Below are 22547 nucleotides of genomic sequence, written 5' to 3'. Positions count from 1 at the left end.
GAGCAAGAAGAGAAGTGAAAATTTAAGGTGTTGAGAGAAAAAAAAAAATCAACCTAGAATTCTGTATCCTATGATACAGATACCTTCAAAAGTGAAGGAGAAATAAAAACTTTCTCAAACAAAAGTTGAGGAAATCTGTTGCTATTAGACCTGCCTTAAAAGAAATGTTAAAAGAGTTCTTTAGAGAGAAGGAAAATAATAAAAGTCAGAAACTTGGATCTACATAAAGAAAAGATGGAATAAATGAAGATAAAATGAAAAGTTCTGCTTTTTAATCCAACAGTTGACAGTTTGTTCAAAATAATAGCAACAATGTATTTGGAAACATATATGCAGTTGATACACAGTTGATTCGAAAATATGAGGGTTAGGAACACTGACCCTCGCATATTAGAAAATCCATGTATAACTGTGACTCCCCCAAAACTTACATTTATAGTACTGTACTATATTTATGAAAAAAAATCCATGTGTAGGTGGATCTATGCAGTTAAAACCTGTGTTGTTCAAAGGTCAAGTGTGTGTGTGTGTGTGTGTGTGTGTGTGTGTGTGTATGTATGCTTATGTATGCTTATATTTAAGTAAAATGAATGACAGCAATGATAAAGAGATGGAAGGGAAGAATTAGAATTATTTTGTTAATTATATGAGGTGTGTATGTTGTCAACTATATGTTGTCAACAAGAAATCCACTTTATTTTTTTATTAAGTTTTTAAATTTTAATTCCAGTATAGTTAACATACAGTGTTATATTAGTTTCAGGTGTACAATATAGTGATTCAACCAGTTCTATACATTACTCAGTGCTCAGCATGATAAATGTACTCTTTAATCCCCATGATCTATTTCACCCATCCCCCCCAGCTACCTCCCCTCTAATAACTATCAGTTTGCTCTCTATAGTTAAGAGTCCATTTTTTGTTTTCTCTCTCTCTCTTTTTAAAGAAACCCACTTTAATTATAAAGACACATATAGATTTTCTTTTAAGATTTTATTTTTAAGTAATGTCTATACCCAGTGTGGGGCTTGAACTCAAAACCCCGAGATCAAGAGTCACAAGCCCCACCAACTGAGCCAGCCAGGCACTCCATAATGTGTCCTTTTTTTTTTTCTTTAATGTACACTGTATGCCCAATGTGAGGCTTGAACTCACAACCCCAAGATCTAAGAGTTGCATGCTCTATTGACTGAGCCAGTCAGGTGCCCTGAGATACCTATAGATTAAAAGTAAATGGGTAGAGAAAAATACATTATGCCAGCACTAATTAAAAGAAAGCTGCAGGAGTTATACTAACTTCAAACAGAGCAGACTTCAAAGCAAGGAAGATCATCAGGGATAAAGAGAGGCATTACACAATGATAAAAGGCTCAGTTCTCTAAAAAGACTTACATTATTTCATGTGTATGCACCTAACAACAGAATATCAAACTACATAAGGCAAAAACTAATAGAATTACAAAGAGAAATGGATGAATCCATTATCATAGTTGGAGAATTTAATACCCTTCCTGTAGAAATGGACACATCTAGCAGGCAGCAAATCAGTAAGGCTCTAGTTGAACTCAACAACACCATCAATCAACGATATAATTGATATCTACAGACTACTTCATCCAACAACTGCAGAATACATATTCTTCTCAAGTTCACATGGAAGATTCACCATGATAGAGTACATTCTGGGTATAAAACACAATTTAACAAATGTGAAAGAATAGAAATCATACAATGTCTGCTCTCAGACCACAATGGAACTAAACTAGAAATTAATAACAGAAGGATAACAGAATTCCTGAATATGTAGAGATTAAATGATACATTTCTAAATGACACGAGGGAGAAAGAAGAAGTCTCCACAGAAATGAAAAAATATTTTGAACTTCATGAAAGTGACAGTAGTTTTTCAGAATTTGTGGGGTACATTGAAAGCAGTGCTTAGAGGGAAATTTATAACATTGAATTCATGTATTAGAAAAGAAGAACTAGAACCAATCATCTAAGCTTTCACCTTAGGAGACTAGAAAAAGAAGAGTAAATTAAATCCAAAGCAAGCAAAAGAAAGGAAATAATAAAAATCAGAGCATAAATCAATGGAATTGATCAAGAAAATCAATAGAAAAAAAACCAATGAAACCCAGAGCTGGTTCTTCAACAAGATCACTAAAATTGATACCTCTAGCCAGGATAACTGGAAAAAAAAAAAAAGAGGACACTACTTTCTAATATCAGAAATGAAAGAAAGGACATCACTACAGATTCTATTGATGTTAAAAACATAAGGGAATACTATGAATAACAATGCCTGCAAATTTGATAACCTAGATGAAAAGACTAATTACTTGAGGGGCACCTGGGTGGCTCAGTCAGTTGAGTGTCTGCCTTCAGTTTGATTCATGATCCCAGGATCGAGCCTAGGCTCCCTCCTCATCGGGGAGCCTGCTTCTCCCTCTCCCTCTGCCCCTACCCCCACCCCACTCATGCTCTCTTTCTCACTCTGCTCTCTCTCTTTGATAAAATCTTTTTCCTTTAAAAAGGAAATGCTTGAAAGATACAATTTGTTATAACTCACACAAGAAGAAATAGACAATGTGAATAGACCCATATCTATTAAAGAAATTAAATCAATAATTAATAACCTTCCAAAACATAAAGCACCAGACTCAGATGGGTCTACTGGTGAATTCTACCACACTTTTAAGGAAGAAATGATCCCATTCTCTACAATCTCTTTTAGATAATAGAAGAGTGAATACTTTCTAACTTTATGAGGCCAGCATTATTCTAAAACCAAAATCAGACAAAACATTAAAAGAAAATGGCAGACCAATGAACATAGGCACAAAAATCCTCAACAGAATATTAGCAAATCAAATCCAACAGTGTATAAAAAGAGTTATACACCATGACCAGGCTGGTGCAAAGCTGGTTCAGCATTTGGAAATCAGTTAGTGTAATCCATCATTTCAGCAGGCTAAACAAGAAAAATCACATGATCATGTTAATAAAGGCAGAAAAACTATTTTACAACATCCATGTTTTATTCATGATAAAAACTCTGAGTAAACTAGGAATAGAAGGAAACTTCCCCAACTTGATAAATAACATGTACAAAAACCCTGCAGCATACTTAAAAATGAGAAACTCAAAGCTTTTCCACTAAGATCAGGAACAAGGCAGAGACATCCCCTCTCACCCCTCCTTTTCAACATCATAGAAGTCCTAGCTAGTGCAAGAAGACAAGAAAAGGAAATAAAAGTTATAAGGACTGGGAAGGAAGAAATCTGTCTTTGTTAGCAGATGCTATGTTTATCTATGTAGATAATCAGGGACAAAAAAGGACTAAAAAAATTAGAACCAATAAGTGATTATAGTAATGCTGTAGGATACAAGGTTAATATACAAAAGTCCATTGCTTTCCTATATACCAGCAATGAACAAGTGGGATTTAAAATTAAAAATACAGTACCATTTACATTACCATAAAAAATGAAACATTTAGGTATAAATCCAATAAGGTATATATATACAAGATCTATAGGAGGAAAACTATAAAACTTTGATGAAAGAAATCAAAGAAGAACTAAATAAATGGAGCGATATTCCATGTTCCTTGATGAGAAGACTCAATATTGTCAAGATGTCAAGTCTTCACAACTTGATCTATCGATTTAATGTAATTTCAATCAAAATCCCTGCAAGTTATTTTATGGATATCAACAAACTGATTCTAGAGCTTATATGAATAGTCAATATGTGTTGACAATAGCCAACACAATATTGAAGGAGAAGAACAAAGTTGGAGGACTGACACTGTCTGACTTCTAGACCTACTATTAAGCTGTAGTAATCAAGACAAAGTGGTATTGGGGAAAGAATAGGCAGATCAATGAAACAGAATAGGGAGCCCAGAAGTAGGCCCACATAAATATAATCAACTAATCTTTGACAGGAAGAATAAAGGCAATACAATGGAGCAAAGATAGTCTTTTCAACAAATGGTGCTAGGACAACTGGACATTTATATGCAAAAAATAAAAAATAAAAAGAATCCAGACACAGACCTTACACCCTTCACAAAAATTAATTCAAAATGGATCACAGATCTCAGTGTAGAATGTAAAACTAAAACTCTTCGAAGATAACAAGAAAAAAATCTAGGTGACCTTGGGTATGGCAATTAATTTTTTTGCTGTAACACCAAAGGTACAATCCTTTAAAGAAATGGTGGATAATCTGGACTTTATTAAATTAAAAACTTTCGGTGTTTCGAGCAAAGATGGCAGAGTAGTAGGAGGACCCTCGGCTTACCTCATCCCTTGAACACAGCTAGATAAATATTAAATGTTCTGAACACCCAAGGAATCTGAATACTGACAGAACAAACTGTACAACCAGAGGGAGAGAAAAGGCCACATCGTGGAAGGTTGGAAGTGTGGAGATGTGATGTGGGGGAGAAAAGGATGGTGGGTGCTGCAGAGGAGAGGGAGTCCTGATCATGGAGAGAGGCAAGGTGGGGGCATTGCACAGGGGATCACACAAGGAAAACACTTCCCCAAAGCCATTGACTGGGAAAATGAGAGGGGCTGATTATTGTGAGTTTTTATAATCAACAGAACTCAAAGACTGGAGTTTTAGAGTCCTGTGCTGTGGCCAGTGTGGAGCCCGGTAGGTGCTGCGGTCCTTCTGTGGAGAAGTAGGGCAGAGAGCCTGGGAGCAGACAGCATGATCTGAGGATCCCCTGGGTTGCACTGGGAGAGATGGTTCCCCCTTCTTAGAGTGCATCTGGGATAAGTGAAATTGCTTCTCCAGCGAAAAAAGAGGTTGCAGGCACCATTATGCTCCCCCACCCCTTAGCATAGACAGACATCTGCTGAGGGTGGCTAACCTGGACACTGCCTTTTGCTTCACTTTACTCCAAACCACTGTGTGTTCATGCTATTTCTGGGACAAACCTCTACCAGACCCAGTGTGGCAAGACCCTTCCCCAGAGGATCAGCGCACAGGTCCAAGCCATGCCAGGTCCCTAAAGTTTGGAGCTGTAAAACTCAGCCAGCCTGCCTGGGATAAAACACAGGTACCCTGCACTGCCGGGTGAAAAGACACTGGACACAGAGAGGGTGAAGGCAGTGATCTGCGGGACACCTGGGATACACAAGGGGAGATTGTTCATTTTTCTGTAAGGGCTTCCAGACAGTGTGGGCACCAACTCCCCTCTCCAGGATGAGGGAGAGGGCTGGTACCATTTCCCATCCCTGCCCCTCAGCATAAACTAACTTCAGTAAGCAGCATAAGCCAACAGTGGCAGCATAAACCACCTATACCAAGCTCTGCCCCCCTCCACTCTGCAGGTGCTTCTTTACTAGGACAAGTGTGCCTGAGAACCTGAGCAGTGGGCCCCTCCCCCAGAAGAGCAGCATAACCCCCCCGTATGCACCAAATCTACAGACTGTAGAGTGCTGCAAAGCATCAGGTCTCTTTTAATAAACAGACCAGAGCACACATACTTAAAACTTGCCACACTCTGGCCAAGTTCCAAACAGTTCCCAGTGTAGGCAAGGTGAAACTGCAGAGGACTGACCTGAGGGAAAGAGTAGCCAGAACACAGCAGCAGAGTGCACACAGCATATACCAGAGACACTTCCTGAAGTGCCAGGCCCTGCACAGCATATGACCTCTTCTCCATAAAGTCATTACTCCCAGGAGCAGGAAACATAACAGGCTTTCCTAACACAGAGAAGACAGAGACCTAAACAAATCCAAGACAGAGGAATTCATCCCAAAAGAAAGAACAGGAAAAGGTCACGCTAGAGATCTAATCGAAACAGATATAAGTAATATGCCTGACCCAGAATTTAAAACAACCATAAGGATACTAGCTAGGCTTGAGAAAAGCATAGAAAATACCAGGCAGTCCCTTACCACAGAGATAAAAGACCTAAAAAGTAGTCAGGCTGAAATAAAAAATGCTATAGCCGAGATACAAAACTGACTGGATGTAATGACCACAAGAATGGATGGAACAATGAATAAGTGATATAGAAGATAAAATTATGGAAAATAAGCTGAAATGAAGAGGGAAAGAAAAATATTGGATCATGAATGTAGACTTAGGGGACTCAGTGACTCCACAAAGTATGTAACATTCATATTAGGAGTCCCAGAAGAAGAAGAGAAGGAAAAAGGGGCAGAAGGTTTATTTGAGGAAATTGTAGTTGAAAACTTTTTAATCTGGGGAAGGAAACACATATCCAAATCCAGGAGACACAGAGAACTCCCATCAAAACCAACAAAAGCATGCCAACACCAAGACATATTGTAGTAAAATTTGCAAAATACAGAGATAAGGAAAGAATCCTAAAAGCATCAAGAGAAAAGAAGTACCTAACTTACAAGAGAAAACAAAATAAGGTTAGCAGCAGACCTTTCCACAGAAACTTGGCAAGGTAGAACAGAGTGCCATGATATATTCAATGTGCTGAATGGGAAAAATATGCAGCCAAGAATACTCGATCTAGCAAGGTTGTCATTCAGAGTAGAAGGAGGGGTAAGAGTTTCCCAGACAAACAAAAACTAAAGAAGTTTATGATCACTAAACCAGCCCTGCTGATTTTAAAGGGGACTCTTTGAGTGGGAAAGAAAGACCAAAAGTAACAAAGACCAGAAAGGGACAGAGAAAATCTCCAGGAACAAGGACAAAACAAGTAAAACAATGGCACTGAATTAATATCTAACAATAATCACTCTGAATGTAAATGGACTAAATGCTCCACTCAAAAGACATAGGGTATCAGAATGGATAAAAAAAAAAAAAAAAAAGGACCCATCTGTATGCTGCCTACAAGAGACTCACTTTAGACCTAACGGCACCTACAGACTGAAAGTGGGGGTAGGAGAACAACTTATGCTAATGGACATGAAGAGAAAGCCAGAGTAGCCATACTTATATCAGATAAAGTAGATTTTATTTTTTTTTAAGATTTTATTTATTTATTTGAGAGAGAGAGAATGAGAGAGAGCACGAGAGGGAAGAGGGTCAGAGGGAGAAGCAGACTCCCCGCCGAGCAGGGAGCCCGATGCGGGACTTGATCCCGGGACTCCAGGATCATGACCTGAGCCGAAGGCAGTCGCTTAACCGACTGAGCCACCCAGGCGCCCAGATAAAGTAGATTTTAAATCAAAGACCGTAACAAGAGTTAAAGAAGGGCACTGTATCATAATAAAGGGGTCTGTCCAACAAGAAGATCTAACAACTGTAAATATTTATGCCCCCAACTTGGGGCATAAATATATAAAACATATATATAAACAATATATAAAACAATAACAAATATACAGGAACTCACTGATAATAATACAATAATAGGGGACTTTAACACCCCACTTACAGCAATGGACAGATCATCTAAGCAGAAAGTCAACAAGGAAACAGTGGCTTTGAATGACACACTGGAACAGATGGACTTAATGGATATATTCAGAACATTTCATCCTAAAGCAGCAGAATACACATTCTTTTTGGGTGCACATGGGACATTCGCCAGAATAGATCATATACGAGGTCACAAATCAGGCCTCAACAAGTACAAAAAGATTGAGATCATACCATGAATATTTTCTGACCACAATGCTATGAAACTTGAAGTCAACCACAAGAAAAAATTTGGAAAGACCACAAATACATGGAGGTTAAAGAACATTCTGCTAAAGAATGAATGGGTTAACCAGGAAATTAAAGAATAAATAAAAAATACATGGAAACAGATGAAAATGAAAACATGCTGGTCCAAAACTTTGGGATGCAGCAAAACCGATTATAAGAGAGAAGTATGTAGCAAGACAGGCGTACATCAAGAAGAAAAATCTCAAATACACAACCTTACACCCAAAGGAGCTAGAAAAAGAACAAGTGAAGCCTAAAGCCAGCAGAATAAGGGAAATAATAAAGATTAGAGCAAAAAGAAATGGTACAGAAATTAAAAAAAAAAAACAAAAACAGAACAGATCAATGAAACCAGGAGCTGTTTCTTTGAAAGAATTAATAAAATTGATAAACCTCTAGCCAGACTTATCAAAAAGAAAAGAAAAAAAAAAGACCCAAATGAATAAAATCACAAATGAGAGAGGAGAGATCACAACCAATGCCACAGAAATACAAGCAATTATAAGAGAATATTATGAAAAATTATATGCCAACAAACTGGGCAATCTGGAAGAAATGGATAAATTCCTAGAACATACAAACTACCAAAACTGAACCAGGAAGAAGTAGAAAATTTGAACAGACCCATAACCAGCAAAGAAATTGAATCAGTGATCAAAAATCTCCCAACAAACAAAACTCCAGGGCCAGGTGGGTTCCCAGGGGAATTCTATCAAACATTTAAAGAAGAGTTAATACCTATTCTTCTGAAGCTGTTCCAAAAAAATAGAAATGGAAGGAAAACTTCCAGACTCATTCTATTGAGTCCTGCCTCACCTTGGTTCCAAAACCAGACAGAGACCTCACTAGAAAGAATTACAGGCCAATATCCCTGATGAATGTGGATGTAAAAATTCTCAAAAAGATAGTAGAAAGTTGAATCCAACAGTACATTAAAGAGTTATTCAGCACGATCAAGTGGGATTTATTCCTGGGCTGAAAGATGGTTCAATAGTCACAAATCAGTCAACATGATACACCACATTAATAAAAGAAATGAAAGAACCATATGATCCTCTCAATAGATGCAGAAAAAGCATTTGACAAAGTACAGCATCCATTCATTATAAAAACCATCAACAAAGTAGGGATAGAAGGAACATACCTCAACATCATAAAGGCCATATACAAAAGACCCACAGCTAATATCCTCAATGAGAAAAAACTGAGAGCTTTTCCCCTATGGTCAGGAATAAGACAGGGATGTCCAGTCTCACCTTTGCTATTTAAAGTAGTACTCAAAGTCCTAGCCTCAGCAGTCAGACAACAAAAAAATAAAAGACATCCAAATCGGCAAGGAAGAAGTCAAACTTTCACTATTCATAGACAATGTAATACTCTATGTAGAAAACCCAAAAGACCCCACCCCAAAATTGCCAGAACTGATAACATGAATTTAGTAAAGTGGGAGGATACAAAACCAGTGTACAGAAATCTGTTGCATTTCTGTATACCAATAATGAAGCAGCAGAAAGAAGTCAAGGAATCAATCTCATTTACAATTGCACCAAAAACAAGATACCTAAGAATAAACCTAACCAAAGAGGTAAAAGATCTGTTCTCTGAAAACTATAGAACACTTATGCAAGAAGTTGAAGAAGACACAAAGAAATGGAAAAACATTCTGTGCTCATGCATTAGAAGAGCAAATATTGTTGGGGCGCCTGGGTGGCTCAGTCATTAAGCGTCTGCCTTCGGCTCGGGTCATGTTCCTGGGGTCCTGGGATCGAGTCCCACATCGGGCTCCCTGCTCAGCAGGAAGCCTGCTTCTCCCTCTCCCACTCCCCCTGCTTGTGTTCCTGCTCTCACTGTCTCTCTCTGTCAAATAAATAAAATCTTAAAAAAAAAAAGAAGAGCAAATATTGTTAAAATGTCTATACCACCCAAAGCAGTGCACACATTCAAAGCAGTCCCTATCAAAATACCACCAGCATTTTTCACAGAGCTAGAATTAACAATCTTAAAATTTGTATGGAACCACAAATTAGCCAAAGCAAACTTGTAAAAGAAAAGCAAAGTTGGAGGCATTCCAATGTCAGACTTCAAGTTATATTACAAAGCTGTAGTTATCAAGACAGTATGGTACTGGCACAAAAACAGACACATAAATCAATGTAACAGAATAGATGTCCCAGAGGTGGACCCACAACTATATGGCAAACTAATCTTCAACAAAGCAGGAAAGAATATCCCATGGAAAAAAGACTGTCTCTTCCACAAATGATGTTGGGACAACTGGACAGCAACGTGCAAACTAATGAAACTGGACCACTTTCTTATGTACAAAAATAAATTAGAAGTGGATGAAAGACCTAAATGTGAGACAGGAAACCATCAAAATCTTAACAGGAGAACACAGGCAGCAATCTCTTTGACCTTGGTCGTAGCAACTTCTTACTAGACATGTTGCTGGAGGCAAGGGAAACAAAAGCCAAAATGAACTATTGGGACTTCATCAAGATAAAAAGCTCTGCACAGCAAAGGAAACAATCAAGAAAACTAAAAGGCAACCTATGGAATGGGACAAGATGTTTGCAAATGACATATCTGATAAAGGGGGTTAGTGTCCAAAATCTACAAAGAACTTACCAAACTCAACACCCAAAAAACAACCCAGTTAAGAACTGGGCATAGACATTTTTTCAAAGAAGACATCCAGATGGTAACAGACACATGCAAAGATGCTCAACATTACTCATCATCAGGGAAATACAAATCAAACCACAATGAGATACCATCTCACACCTTTCAGAATGGCTAAAATTAACAACACAAGAAACAACAGATGTTGGTGAGGATGTGGAGAAAGGGGAACCCTCATGCGCTTTTGGTGGGAATGCAAACTGGTGTAGCCACTCTGGGAAACAGTATGGAGTTTCCTCAAAAAGTTAAAAATGGAACTACCCTACAATCCAGCAATTGCACTACTAGGTACTTACCCAAAGGATACAAAAATACTGATTTGAAGGGATACATGCACCTTGATATTTATAGAAGCATTATTAACAGCCAAATTATGGAAGGAGCCCAAACGTCCATTGGCTGATGAATGAATAAAGAAGTTGTCATATATATATAATGGAATGTTACTCAGCCATAAAAAAGAATGAAATCTTGCCATTTACAATGACATGGATGGAACTAGAATATATTATGCTAAGCAAAATAAGTCAGAAAGAAAAATACCATTTGATTTCATTTATATGTGGAATTTAAGAAACAAAACAGATGAATGTAGGGGGGGAAGATAGGCAAACCATAAAACAGACTCTTAACTATAGAGAACAAACTGAGGGTTGCTAGAGGGGAGGTGGGCAGGGGAATGGGCTAAATGGGTTAATGGGATTAAGGAGGACACTTGTGATGAGCAGTGGGTGTTATATGTACATGATGAATCACTAAATTCTCCTGAAACTAACATTACACTGTATGTTAACTAAGTGAAATTTAAGTAAAAACTTAAAGAAAATAAGTAAATAAAGTTAAAAACTTCCTATGTACAAAATACAATGTCAATAGAATGAGAAGACAAGCCACAGACTGATAGAAAATATTTGAAAAGACATATCTGCTAAAGGACTGTTACCCAAACTATGTAGTGAACTCTTCAAACACAACAATAAGAAGAAGAACAACCTGATTTTAAAACGGACCAAAGACCTTAACAGATACCTCACAAAGAGGATATACAGGTGGCAAATAAGCATATGAAGAGGTGCTTCACATCATATGTCACTGGGGAAATGCAAATTAAAACAATAAAATGTCACTCTGCACTTGCTAGAATGGCCACCATCTGGGACACTGATAACATCAGCACTAGGAACCCTCATTCATTGCTGGTGGGAAATACAAAATGCTATAGCCACTTTGGAAGACAGTTTGGCTGTTTCTTATAAAACTAAACATACTCTTTTTTTTTTTTTTTAACATTCTTAGTTTATTGATCCTCTCATGAAAAATCTGCACAACCACCACAGATAAAGCCACTGCAGCATCTTTACTCCTTCTGTTGTCCAATCTCCAGCTCATTTTTTGCCAGCACCAACGTTGGCTTTTGCAGTCCTCCTGACTTTCTTCATTCTGTTCTTACGTTCCTTTCGCTGTTTTCTTGATGTCTTTTTCTTCTCATACAGGCCATGTCTTGCAAGTCTGTGTTTGGGTTCATTTTTCTTTGCATAATCCAAAGAATCATAAATCATGCCAAAGCCGGTTGTCTTGCCACCACCAAAATGGGTTCTGAATCCAAACACAAATATGACATCTGGTGTGGTCTTGTACATTTTGGCTAGTTTTTCCCGAATTTCTGTCTTAGGTACCGTTGCCTTTCCAGGGTGAAGAACATCAATGACCATCTGTTTCCGCTGAAGTAGTCGGTTAGTCATGAACTTCCTGGTCTGGATAGTTACTGTGTCGTTGCTCAGTACTAAGAGAACGCACTCCACAGCTTTCTGGAATCTTCACTTTGCTGTAGGCATCACTTTGGAGCAGGGTTTCTCAATCTCAACACTACTACTCTGGTCCCACTACTTCTCTGTGGGGACTAACCACTAGAGGCCAGTAGCACCCCCCAACTCCAGTTTTGATCAAAAATCCCTCCAGATTTTGCACTGTCCCCTTAGGAGCAATTAAAAAAAAACACCCTGAGGGGACTTGCAGATAAAGTCGAATTAGAAATAGGTGCTGAAACTTTACTGACTAGAGCTCACTCCTCGTGTACTTAAGACAAGCTTTCTGGAGGCCTCCCTTTACAGGGCCTCGGTTTCCGCAAAGTACAAGAGGTTCCATACGGCTAACAATGTTTTAGCTTACACATGCGAACAGCTTCACTCGCCACAACTCGCCCGGGCGCCGTCGGCACCCACTTCACCTCTTGGGTTGCCATCACCTCCAAGCCATCTATCCCAAACTGAGAACGCAGGTGAGATGGGTCTCACCCCTCCCCGCCCAATCCACTAGGCTCCACGAAGCCGAAAAACGCAACAGGTGCCCTCGCAGTCCCCAAACCCTGGCCTCTGAAGCCCGGTGTGCCCCGGCTCCGGGACTCTCGGCAACCAGCCTCCGTCAGACACAGCCAAAAAAAGAGCGACGGGACATCAGGCGGCCGTAGCACAAACGGCAGGACCCAAAGACGAAGGATGTCTCAGATACGGGCCGGATAACTGCATGGGTTTGGGGAGACTCGCCATGATCAAAACTAAACATACTCTTAACCATATGATCCAGCAATCATGCTCCTTGGTGTTTACCCAAGGAGTTGAAAACTTACGTTTACACAAAACCTGCACATAAACCCATAGGTATTTATAGCAGCTTTATTCATAAATGCCAAAACTTGGAGGCAACCAAGATGTCCTTTACCAGGTTGATGGATAAACTATGGTATATTGAGACAATGTAATATATTATTCATCACTAAAAAGAAATGAGCTATCAAGTCATGAAAAGATATGGAGGAATCTTAAATGCATATTGATAATGGAGCAGGCTGTGCATGTGTGGAGGCAAAGTGTGTATATGGGAAATCTCTGTACCTTCCTCAGTTTTACTGTGAATGTAAAACTGCTCTGAAAATATTAAGTCTTTAAAAAATACATTCATTAGAGTTCATAATTACAGAACAGGGTTTGCTACTTTGTGAAACCCCTCTTTGTGAGGTTTAGTTTTGTTGGGCCTGGAAGGGAAAATCTAGAAGAGGGTATGGCAGACAGTGCATGCTTCTGGTGCCTGTGCAGTAGTGGAGGAGGAAGGGTCTGGAGAGAGGGAACAGAGCAGCGCTAGGTGCTGTCAGGATACTGGTGAGCCTGTGGATGGGATCCAGGACTCAAGCCAGGTAAGCAGCAGATATGGGGTCTTTCTCATTTTTCAGTTCGACTGAAGTTGGGGAGGGGTAGGAAAGAGATCATTGTTCTTTCTTATTCAGTTTATTCTCCCCTAAAACCAGCTGAAATGGAGAAAAAGAGAATAGGTTGGAGAAAAATAACAAGTTAGTTAGGAAAGAAACTATTAAGTTACTGTAGGACTTCTGTCAAAGTAGCATTCCCCCTTTGCATCTTCTCCTCTGACTCACCTAGAAGGATCTTAAGTCATCAGAAAGATTAGTCAGAAGGATTCATTAGGCTTTACCATAATCTTAGCATATTTGATCAGATGGTTCAAATGTGTAATTTTTAATTTGGAAAAACAGTTTATTCTCTTGATTCAAACTAATGGTGTTACATAATAATATTCATATGACCTGGGATGATATAAAGCTGATTTGAAGTTATTTCCTCAACTAGAATCTTTATAGTCAAATAATTTCTGTTGAAAACACAAATTATAAATACCTAAATTATCTACATAGGTTAGAAATTCATAGCAGCTGCTGAAAAAATGATTTCAATACCATTAGAATTCAGCATTAATAACAATTTAAGGTATTATTTCATTACAGGTTGAACCTCCAAGTAGGTGCTTCTTTCTAGCTGACTTAAAGTGCATTTTTCTTAGAGCTAAGCTCTGTATGTTTTGCTTCTTTATAAACACCTCCCATTGCTTTTGACTATTTTTAAAATGGAAATCTTTCTCTTTTTTGCCATTATATTTAGTTTTTTTGTTTATGTAATTTAACAATTCTTCTACCAACTAGAAAACATATTTTCTTTTAAATGGAAATGGCCGTATTGTTTTTTTTCCTTATTTTAATAGTAGTACATGTCTAGGTTAAAAAAAGTTAGAAAATTTAGAAAACTATAAACATGAAAAAAATCTGTTATCCTATCCAGAAATAATTGTTATTTTATTGTATATCCATCTAGGCATTTTTCTATGCACAAAACACAGTTTTTAAATATAAAGATGTACTCCTGTTGTACATACTGCTTTATAGTGTGCTTTTTTCCTACTTTACATTGAATCATGAACATTTTTGTATGTTTATAAATTCTGATTACATTTTTACTTTTAATAGTTGCATAAATTCCATTATAGGTGTGTCATATTTTTTGAAGTAGTTTTTCTATTGGTAGTGATCACTTAAGTTTGATTTTTCTTGAAAAAGAGCCACATGAATAGATTGGAAAGATTTCCATGAAGTATGGTTTAGTTAAAAAGACAAGATGCAAAAATGTATTCATAATATGATTTCCATATTAGCAAAACAATAAAATAAAACTCTATGTGTATATTTTTGTGAGTGTAGAAAAATAAGTGTGGATAAAAATACAGCAAGATTCAAGGATAATTCAAGGATAATTTAGTATACATTCTAGATCTAGGATATACAGAGAGGGTACTGCTATAGGTAGAAAAGGGAGACGAAGATATTAAGGGAAGCAAACTCAAAAGTAAAAGAAAAACGCACTGCTGGGGTGCCTGGCTGGCTCAGTCAGTGGAGTGTGTGACTCTTGATCTCGGGGTTGTGAGTTCAAGCCCCTCACTGGATGCAGAGATTGCTTAAAAATAAAATCTTTATTTTATTTTTTAGATTTTATTTAAAGGTAATTAACATACAGTGTATTATTAGTTTCAGGGGTAGAATTTAGTGATTCATCAGTTGCATATAACACCCAGTGCTCATTACATCAAGTGCCTTAATACCCATCACCCAGTTACCCCATCCCTCACCTACCTCCCCTCCAGCAACTCTGTTTGTTCCCTATAGTTAAGAGGACCTTATGCTTTGCTCCCTCTCTGTTTTTATTTTTCCTTCCCTTCCCCTATGTTCATCTGTTTCATTTCTTAAATTCTGCATATGAGTGAAATCATATGGTATTTGTCTTTCTCTGAGTTATTTCGCTTAGCGTAATACACTCTAGTTCCGTCGTTGCAAATGGCAAGATTTCATTCTTTTTGATGGCTGAGTAATATTCCATCGTAGGCATATACCACATCTTTATCCACTCATCAGTTGATGGACATCTAAAAATAAAATCTTAGAAAAGAAAAAGAAAAAAGCCCTGCACTAGAACATTAAAGCATATGTGCTATCATACTTGCTATAAAAATTATGTTAAGAGTAGACATATGTTTAAATGAATTAATGTAAAATTTTTTTCTGTACTTAAAAATAGCCAGAATAAAAAAAACAAGATGAAAATATGGATCCAAGGTTGATGCCTAATAACCTCAGGTACAACCATTTTTTAATTGGCCATTAAAAAAGAGTTTGTAAGTTTTTATTCTTACACATCAGACTTTATGAATGTGTTTGCATATATCTCTGTATACTTGTCCAGTTATTTCCTAGAATAAATTCCTAGGAGTACATTTGCTGGGGCAAAAGAGTATTGTAAAGGTCAGATATATATTGCTAAGTTACCTGTTAGGTTATATCTATTTATTTCAATCAACAGTTTATGAGAATGCCTGTTTCTTCACAACTTCATTGATGCTGGGTATTTTCAATCTTTTAAATCTTTGCTTATGTGATATAATAAGAGCATCTTGTGGTTTTATTTTACTTTTCTTTGATTACTAGTTATGTTCATTTTTTCATGTTTGTTTTCATTTTTGTGAATTGTTATGCATTTTTCTGTTGGTATTTAACTGTCTTATTGATTTACAAGGGCTTTTTGTACAGAAAGGGTATTTAATTTTTATCATATATGTTGTAAAATCTATTTCTAAGTGTGCTATTCATATTTTAAATTTGTTCATGACACTTTGAGGTATAGAAGTTTCAACTTAATCTTAATTCATTTCCTTTTATAGTTTTTGGCTTTTGAGCCATGCTAAAAAAGATTTTCACTCAAAGATAGTATATTTACTTATGTTTCCTGTTAGTACTTTTATAGTCTCATTTTTACATTAGATGCCTTAAAATATCTGGAACTAATTTTTGTCCAAGGGATGAGGTAACTTCCGTAGTTAACCAAGTAATCCTAGCATTAATTATTGAGTCATCTATCTCAAAAGAGCCTTGCCTTTTTAAAAAATCAGAAGCATCTCGTCTCTTTTCTCTGCTCCTGAATTTCTAGAGGGAAACAATTAAATTTGGTTGTATAACTAAAAGCAGAGAAAAAAGAAACCAGGAAGTAGCAATTCTCAACAGGTTTAGAAGTAACTGTATAATCTACTTTTCTAGACTACAGTCCTGCCCAGTGATACACAGATAAATAGGTACTTTTGTGAGTAGACTTGGGCTTTTATATCCCTTCAGTTTCTTGGCAGAGGTGAGACTAACAAGGCAGTTCGCTCAAGATAATTGGGCACAATCCTGGTTACACTGGATTCATGAACTTGTGCATGTTTAAAGGAGGAATGGGCTTGGTGAAGATGAGGATTTATTTCTGCTTGACTGTATAGTATTCTAAGTGATTGGATCAGGTTTTAATTTTTAAAATAATTTTCCCTTTTAGGACAGAGGCATATATTTTCCCTCCTACTTCTGCTAAGTACCCTTCCGTACCTTCAAAGTACACTGTGGGTACTCAGACTGATTATCGGGATGCTGAAGTTCAAACTAATCCATATTCTCCAGAATATGTAGTATGTCAGGATTCAATCCCTGAGCTCTTGACCCTGGCTACTCTTACTTGGGGTGAGTTGGTAATTGTCTTGAATATTTATGGATGCCTGTCCTGATAACCGTGCATGCTACTGAGTTCCTGGAAATGATGTGTCAGAGGCAACTATGGTATAAAGTGTTGCTATTTAAAATGTCTTGCTCAACAGAGCTACTTCATAGACTCATACTTCTACTGATACTTTTGTTCAAAGAGAGTATACCCTTTCCATTGCAAGGAGGCTTATTGTACTTTATCCCTGAAGCGGAAGTTCTATTTCAGCTTAATTTTGTGGCTATTTGCTGACTACTCAACTCCCCCCACCCCCACTATTTTTCCTAGTAAATCAATTCCTTTTCATTGAGCAATCCTTACTCCCTCTTTACACATAAACCTTTTTTGAGTGTATAATACTGAATATATATTCTATAATATGTAACAGTATTATCTTTGCCAAAATATCTTGCAATTTATCAAAGCTCTCTTACATACCATATTAGATGATTTGGGTGATTTCTTTTGCTGTTATATCTGAAATGCTAATATGGTTCAGGCTCAGAAATTGACTCTTAGAATGCAATAAAATCTGACCTAGGCCTATATTATGTGAAATTAGAAAAATTAATAAGGAAAGGGGGTTTTGGAAATGACTAGACATTAGCTTCTTGAACTCACTTGATTATACCTGGGAAACAGAAGAGCCAGAGAGGCCAGCTCATCCCAGGTGGTGGAGATAGTTGGTACCCTGTAATGGTTTTTATTAACATGAGATTACCTTTGTTTCCCAGTTGTGATGGTTTGCTGTGGTCAAGTCTACGTCATAGACAATAAAGATGTTCATATCTGAGCTCTAGTTTTGATTCTTGTTTCCTGGCTCACCTTACAAATTCAGATGAAGCATTCTTGACATCCATACTTGAAAGCAGAGGCTCTACTTTCAGACCTAGAAGACAGATTAAAAATATGCTGAAACTTTTCCCTCCTGCTCTAAATATATATATGTGTTTGTGTGTGTGTGTGTGTGTGTGTGTGTGTGTGTGTGTGTATGAATATATATATTGGTTATGTGTATATTTGTGTGTACACATATACACACACCACACACTTTTAAAAAAGGAAGAAAATTTCCATAATTTAGAATTGGAGACGTCTTCCTAAAAGAAAGGAATAGCTGGGAGCCTATGAAGATGAGCAGGCACTGTGAATGGTGGGGAGCCAGATCTGAATTGCCTGCTTGAACTAGAAGAAGCAGGACTTTTCTCCTGCCCACAGGTAGGACTGAAGGCCAGTGTCTGCCAACACAGAGGTTGAAGTATCAGTAAAAACCACTGAGTCAGGCCTATCCCCTCATTTGTGAGGCCCTGAGTAGGAGTTTAAATGGAGGCTTATACACTATATGTATAGATATTCAAAAATTATAAATCAAGTTAATATCTGTTAAGTAAAATATTTTAAGTAGAATTCTATATTTTTCACAAATATATCTTTATAACAAGTTGAAAGGACAAGTTTAAATTGAAAATTCTTAGATTCCTTGGGATTCTTTGGTGGAATGGGGCAATAAGGGAAGAGGCTGCCTGTGACTTGCCTTTTTTCTCTGGCTCTGTTCCACATCATGAGGGCCCTGTCATGTATGCATGTGATTACCTCACCTTGTTTTTCCAATCTCTGTGTACATATTGCTGTAAACAGCTGCCACTTGGCTACCCCTTGGGCTTAAGGGTGAACAAACAGGGGTGCCTGGGTGGCTCAGTCAGTTAAGCGTCTGCCTTCAGCTCAGGTCATGATCCCAGGGTCCTGGGATCAGTCCTGCATCTGGCAACCTGCTCAGCGGAGAGCCTGCTTCGCCCTCTCCCTCTGCCCCTCCCCCTGCTTATGCTCTTTCTCCCTCTCTCTCTGTCAAATAAATAAAAAAAAAAAAAGGGTGAACAAACAGCAGCATATAGTCTGCCCTTGGGAGTCTGACTTCTGGGAAGAAGTCCATGTAGATTTTTGGAAGGAGGCTTGGGCCATCTGTTCAAGGAATTCAGGGTTTCTAAGAGTAGAGTAGCTCCAGCTGGGCATAGCCTGTTGAACTCCTCATCCTATGATGATGGGCAGGACTCTAAAGAATGAGGCTGGGGAGCTATCCCTCTTGCCAGGTCAAAGAGTGTTACTACCCAGGGTGCTCATGAGAGAAATCAACAAATGATCTCAACCCAAGAATCACAAAGCATCTAAGGAACACAGACACCAGGAGTGATCCACAAAATGTAAAAAAAAGAAAGAGAGAGAGAGAATAAATTCTTGAGCAAACAGAGCAAATGGAGCAATCTGAAAAGGACTTGGGAAATACTTTTTATATCCTCAAAGAGAGAAAGGGGGATACAGCATGAAAACAAGAGTGACAGCTATGAGAAAAAAACAATTGCAATCCCTGGATTGATGAAGTTTGAAATAAAATGAGCTCAGTAGTAAACTAAGCAGAGCTGAAGAACAAATTAGTGAAATGAAAGATTAAATGAACAAGTATTCCAGAATGCAATATTCAAAGGTAGAGTAAAGAACCACGGGGGATAGGATTATAAGATCCTATAATAGAGAGAATGGTGGCAATGCAAAAAAAGATAATGGCCGAGAATTTCCCAGGACTAAAGAAATATATGAGTACACAGGTTGAAAAATTTCATTGAGGACCAAGCAGGATTAAAAAAAAATTCACACCTACTAATAAAGGAAAAAGAAAAAACTGCAAAAGCTTTTAGAGAGAAAAGTCAGATTACCTACAAAGAGAGAAAAACTAAATTGACATTTTACAGAATTATTTTTAAAGTGCTGTGGGATAGGGATGACTGGTGGCTCAGTTGGTTCAGCGTCTGCCTTTGGCTCAGGTCATGATCCCAGGGTCCTGGGATCGAGTCCCGCATCCAGCTCCTTGTTCAGCAGGATCCTGCTTCTCCTTCCTCCTGCTTTTCCCTCTGCCTGCTTCTCCCCCTGCTTGCACGTGCACTCTCTCTCTGACAAATAAATAAAATCTTTAAAAAAATAAAGTGCTGTGGGAAAATAATTGCAAATCTAGAATTCTTTTACCAGCCAAACTATTATTCAGGAGTGAAGCTGAAATAAAGACTTTTCATAGGATAGGACATTTCATAGGATCTATCTCATAGGATATTGTACAGATTAAGTAAATTCTTTTATGTAATGTACTTAGACCAGTGCCTAGCATGTAAATAAGCATCCTTTAAATGTTAGCTATTAATCTGAATAAAAGAAGATGAAAGGATATACGTCTGTAAGAAGAAAAATGATCTCAAAAGGAAGAAGCAGGGTTTGAGAACATGATGCACAAAAAAAGAGAAAAACATGTCATTAAAATTGTTAGGTGTTGAGTTTCTAAAGATGATAACTTTTTAAAGATTTTATTTGAGAGAGAGAGAGAGAGAGCCCACACAAGTGGAGGGAGGGGCAGAGGGAGAACCAGACTCCCTGATGAGCAGGGAGCCCAGCACAGGCTTGATCTCAGGACCCCAGGATCATGACCTGAACCAAAGGCAGATGCTTAACTGACTGAGTCCAGGCGCCCCTAAAGATGATAATTTTTTAAAAAGATTTTATTTATTCATTTGAGAGAGAGAGAAAGCACAAGCAGAGGGAGGAGCAGAAGGAGGGAGAGAGGGACAAGCATGCTCCCCACCGAGCAGAGAGCCCAACGCAGGCCTCCATCCCAGGACCCTGGGATCATGACCTGAGCCGAAGGCAGACACTTAACCTAATAAGCCACCCAGGTGCCCCATAAAGATGATAAATTTTTTTAAAAAAAGAAGCAAGTACTAAAACTCTAGGGCAGGATTGGCAAACTATGGTCCATAAGCCAAATTGGCCTATTGCCTTTTATATAGCTTGGATGCTAAGGATGATGTTTACAATGTAAAATAGATGAAAAAAATCCTATTTTGTAGCATGTGAAAATTACATGAAATTAAAATTTCAGTGACTCTAAAGAGGTTTTATTGGAACACAGCCACACTCATTTGTTTATGTACCGTCTGCCTGCTTTTGCAATACATTTTTTGGAAAATTAAAAATTTTTAAATTTTATTATAATTAACATACAGTGTTATATTAATTTCAGGTGTACAATATAGTGGTTCAACAGTTCTATACATTACTCAGCACTAATCACAATAAGTATATTCTTTAATCCTCATCACCTATTTCCCTCATTCCCCCATCCCAGAAACGTCCAGTTCTCTATAGTTAAGAGTCTATTTTCTGTTTTTCTTTTTTTCCCTTTGTTGGTTTGTTTTGTTTAATAAATTCCACATGAGTGGAATCATATGGTATTTGTCTTTGACTGACTTCTTCACTTAGTATTATGCTCTCTAACTCTATCCATGTTGTTGCAAATGACAAGATTTCATTCTTTTTTATGGCTGAATAATATTACATTGTGTATATATACCACTTTTATTTATCCATTCATCAGTCCATGGACACTTGGGTTGCTTCCATAATTTGCCTATTATAAATAGTGCTGCTGTAAACATAGGGGTACGTATATCTTCTGAAATTAGTGCTTTTGTATTCTTTGGGTAAATACCCAGTAATGGAATTACTGGATCATATGATAATTCTAGTTTTCATTTTTTGAGGAACCTACATACTGTCTTCCACAATGGTTGCAGAAGTTTGCATTCCCGGGGCCCCTGGCTGGCTCAGTTGGAAGAGCATTCCACCCTTGATCTCAGGGTCATGAGTTTGAGCCCCATGTTGGGTGTAGAGATTACTTAAAAATAAAATCTTTAAAAAAAAGTTTTGGGGTGCCTGGGTGGCTCAGTTGGTTGAGCGTTGGACTTTTGGCTCAGGTCATGATCTTGAGGTCATGCAATTGAGCCCTGTGTTGGGGTCACGATCGGTGAGGAGTCTGTTGGAGATTCTCTCTCTCTCCCTCTGCCCCTCCCCTTACTCACGCATGCACTCTCTCAAATATATAAATCTTTGAAAAAATTTCGCATTCCTGCCAACAGTGCGTGAAGGTTCCTTTTTCTCCATATCCTTGCCACCACTTGTTTCTTGTTTATTTTAGCCATTCGGACAGGTGTGAGATGTTATCTGATTGTGTTTTTGATGTGCATTTCCCTGATGATGAGTGATGTTGAGCATCTTTTCATGTGTCTGTTGGCCATCTGTATGTCTTTTTTGAAGAAATGACTGTTCATGTCTTCCGTCCATGTTTTAACTGGATTTTTTTTTTTTTTTTGGTCTTGAGTTGTAAAAGTTCTTTATATATTTTGGATACTAACTCTATCAGATATGTCATTTGCAAATATCTTCTCTCATTCAGTAGGTTGTCTTTTAGTTCTGTCGATTGTTTC

The 22547-nt window shown here is 37.8% G+C and overlaps 1 protein-coding gene across 5 annotated transcripts in view; it reads left to right on the top strand.

Moving 5' to 3' along the window:
- CFAP91 (cilia and flagella associated protein 91) overlaps positions 1-22547 on the top strand; it is a 113029-nt gene that overhangs the window by 13174 nt on the left and 77308 nt on the right. For all 5 annotated transcript variants that reach the window (XM_027586283.1, XM_027586286.1, XM_027586284.1 and 2 more), the window contains one exon: positions 17044-17225. In XM_027586283.1, the coding sequence (XP_027442084.1) occupies positions 17044-17225 (182 nt within the window). The remainder of the gene's footprint in view (positions 1-17043; positions 17226-22547) is intronic.

Source organism: Zalophus californianus, chromosome 1 (assembly GCF_009762305.2).
Source record: "Zalophus californianus isolate mZalCal1 chromosome 1, mZalCal1.pri.v2, whole genome shotgun sequence".
Classification (NCBI taxonomy): domain Eukaryota; kingdom Metazoa; phylum Chordata; class Mammalia; order Carnivora; family Otariidae; genus Zalophus; species Zalophus californianus.
Note: the sequence above shows the minus strand (reverse complement) of the source record. Positions and strands in the feature narration are given on the sequence as shown.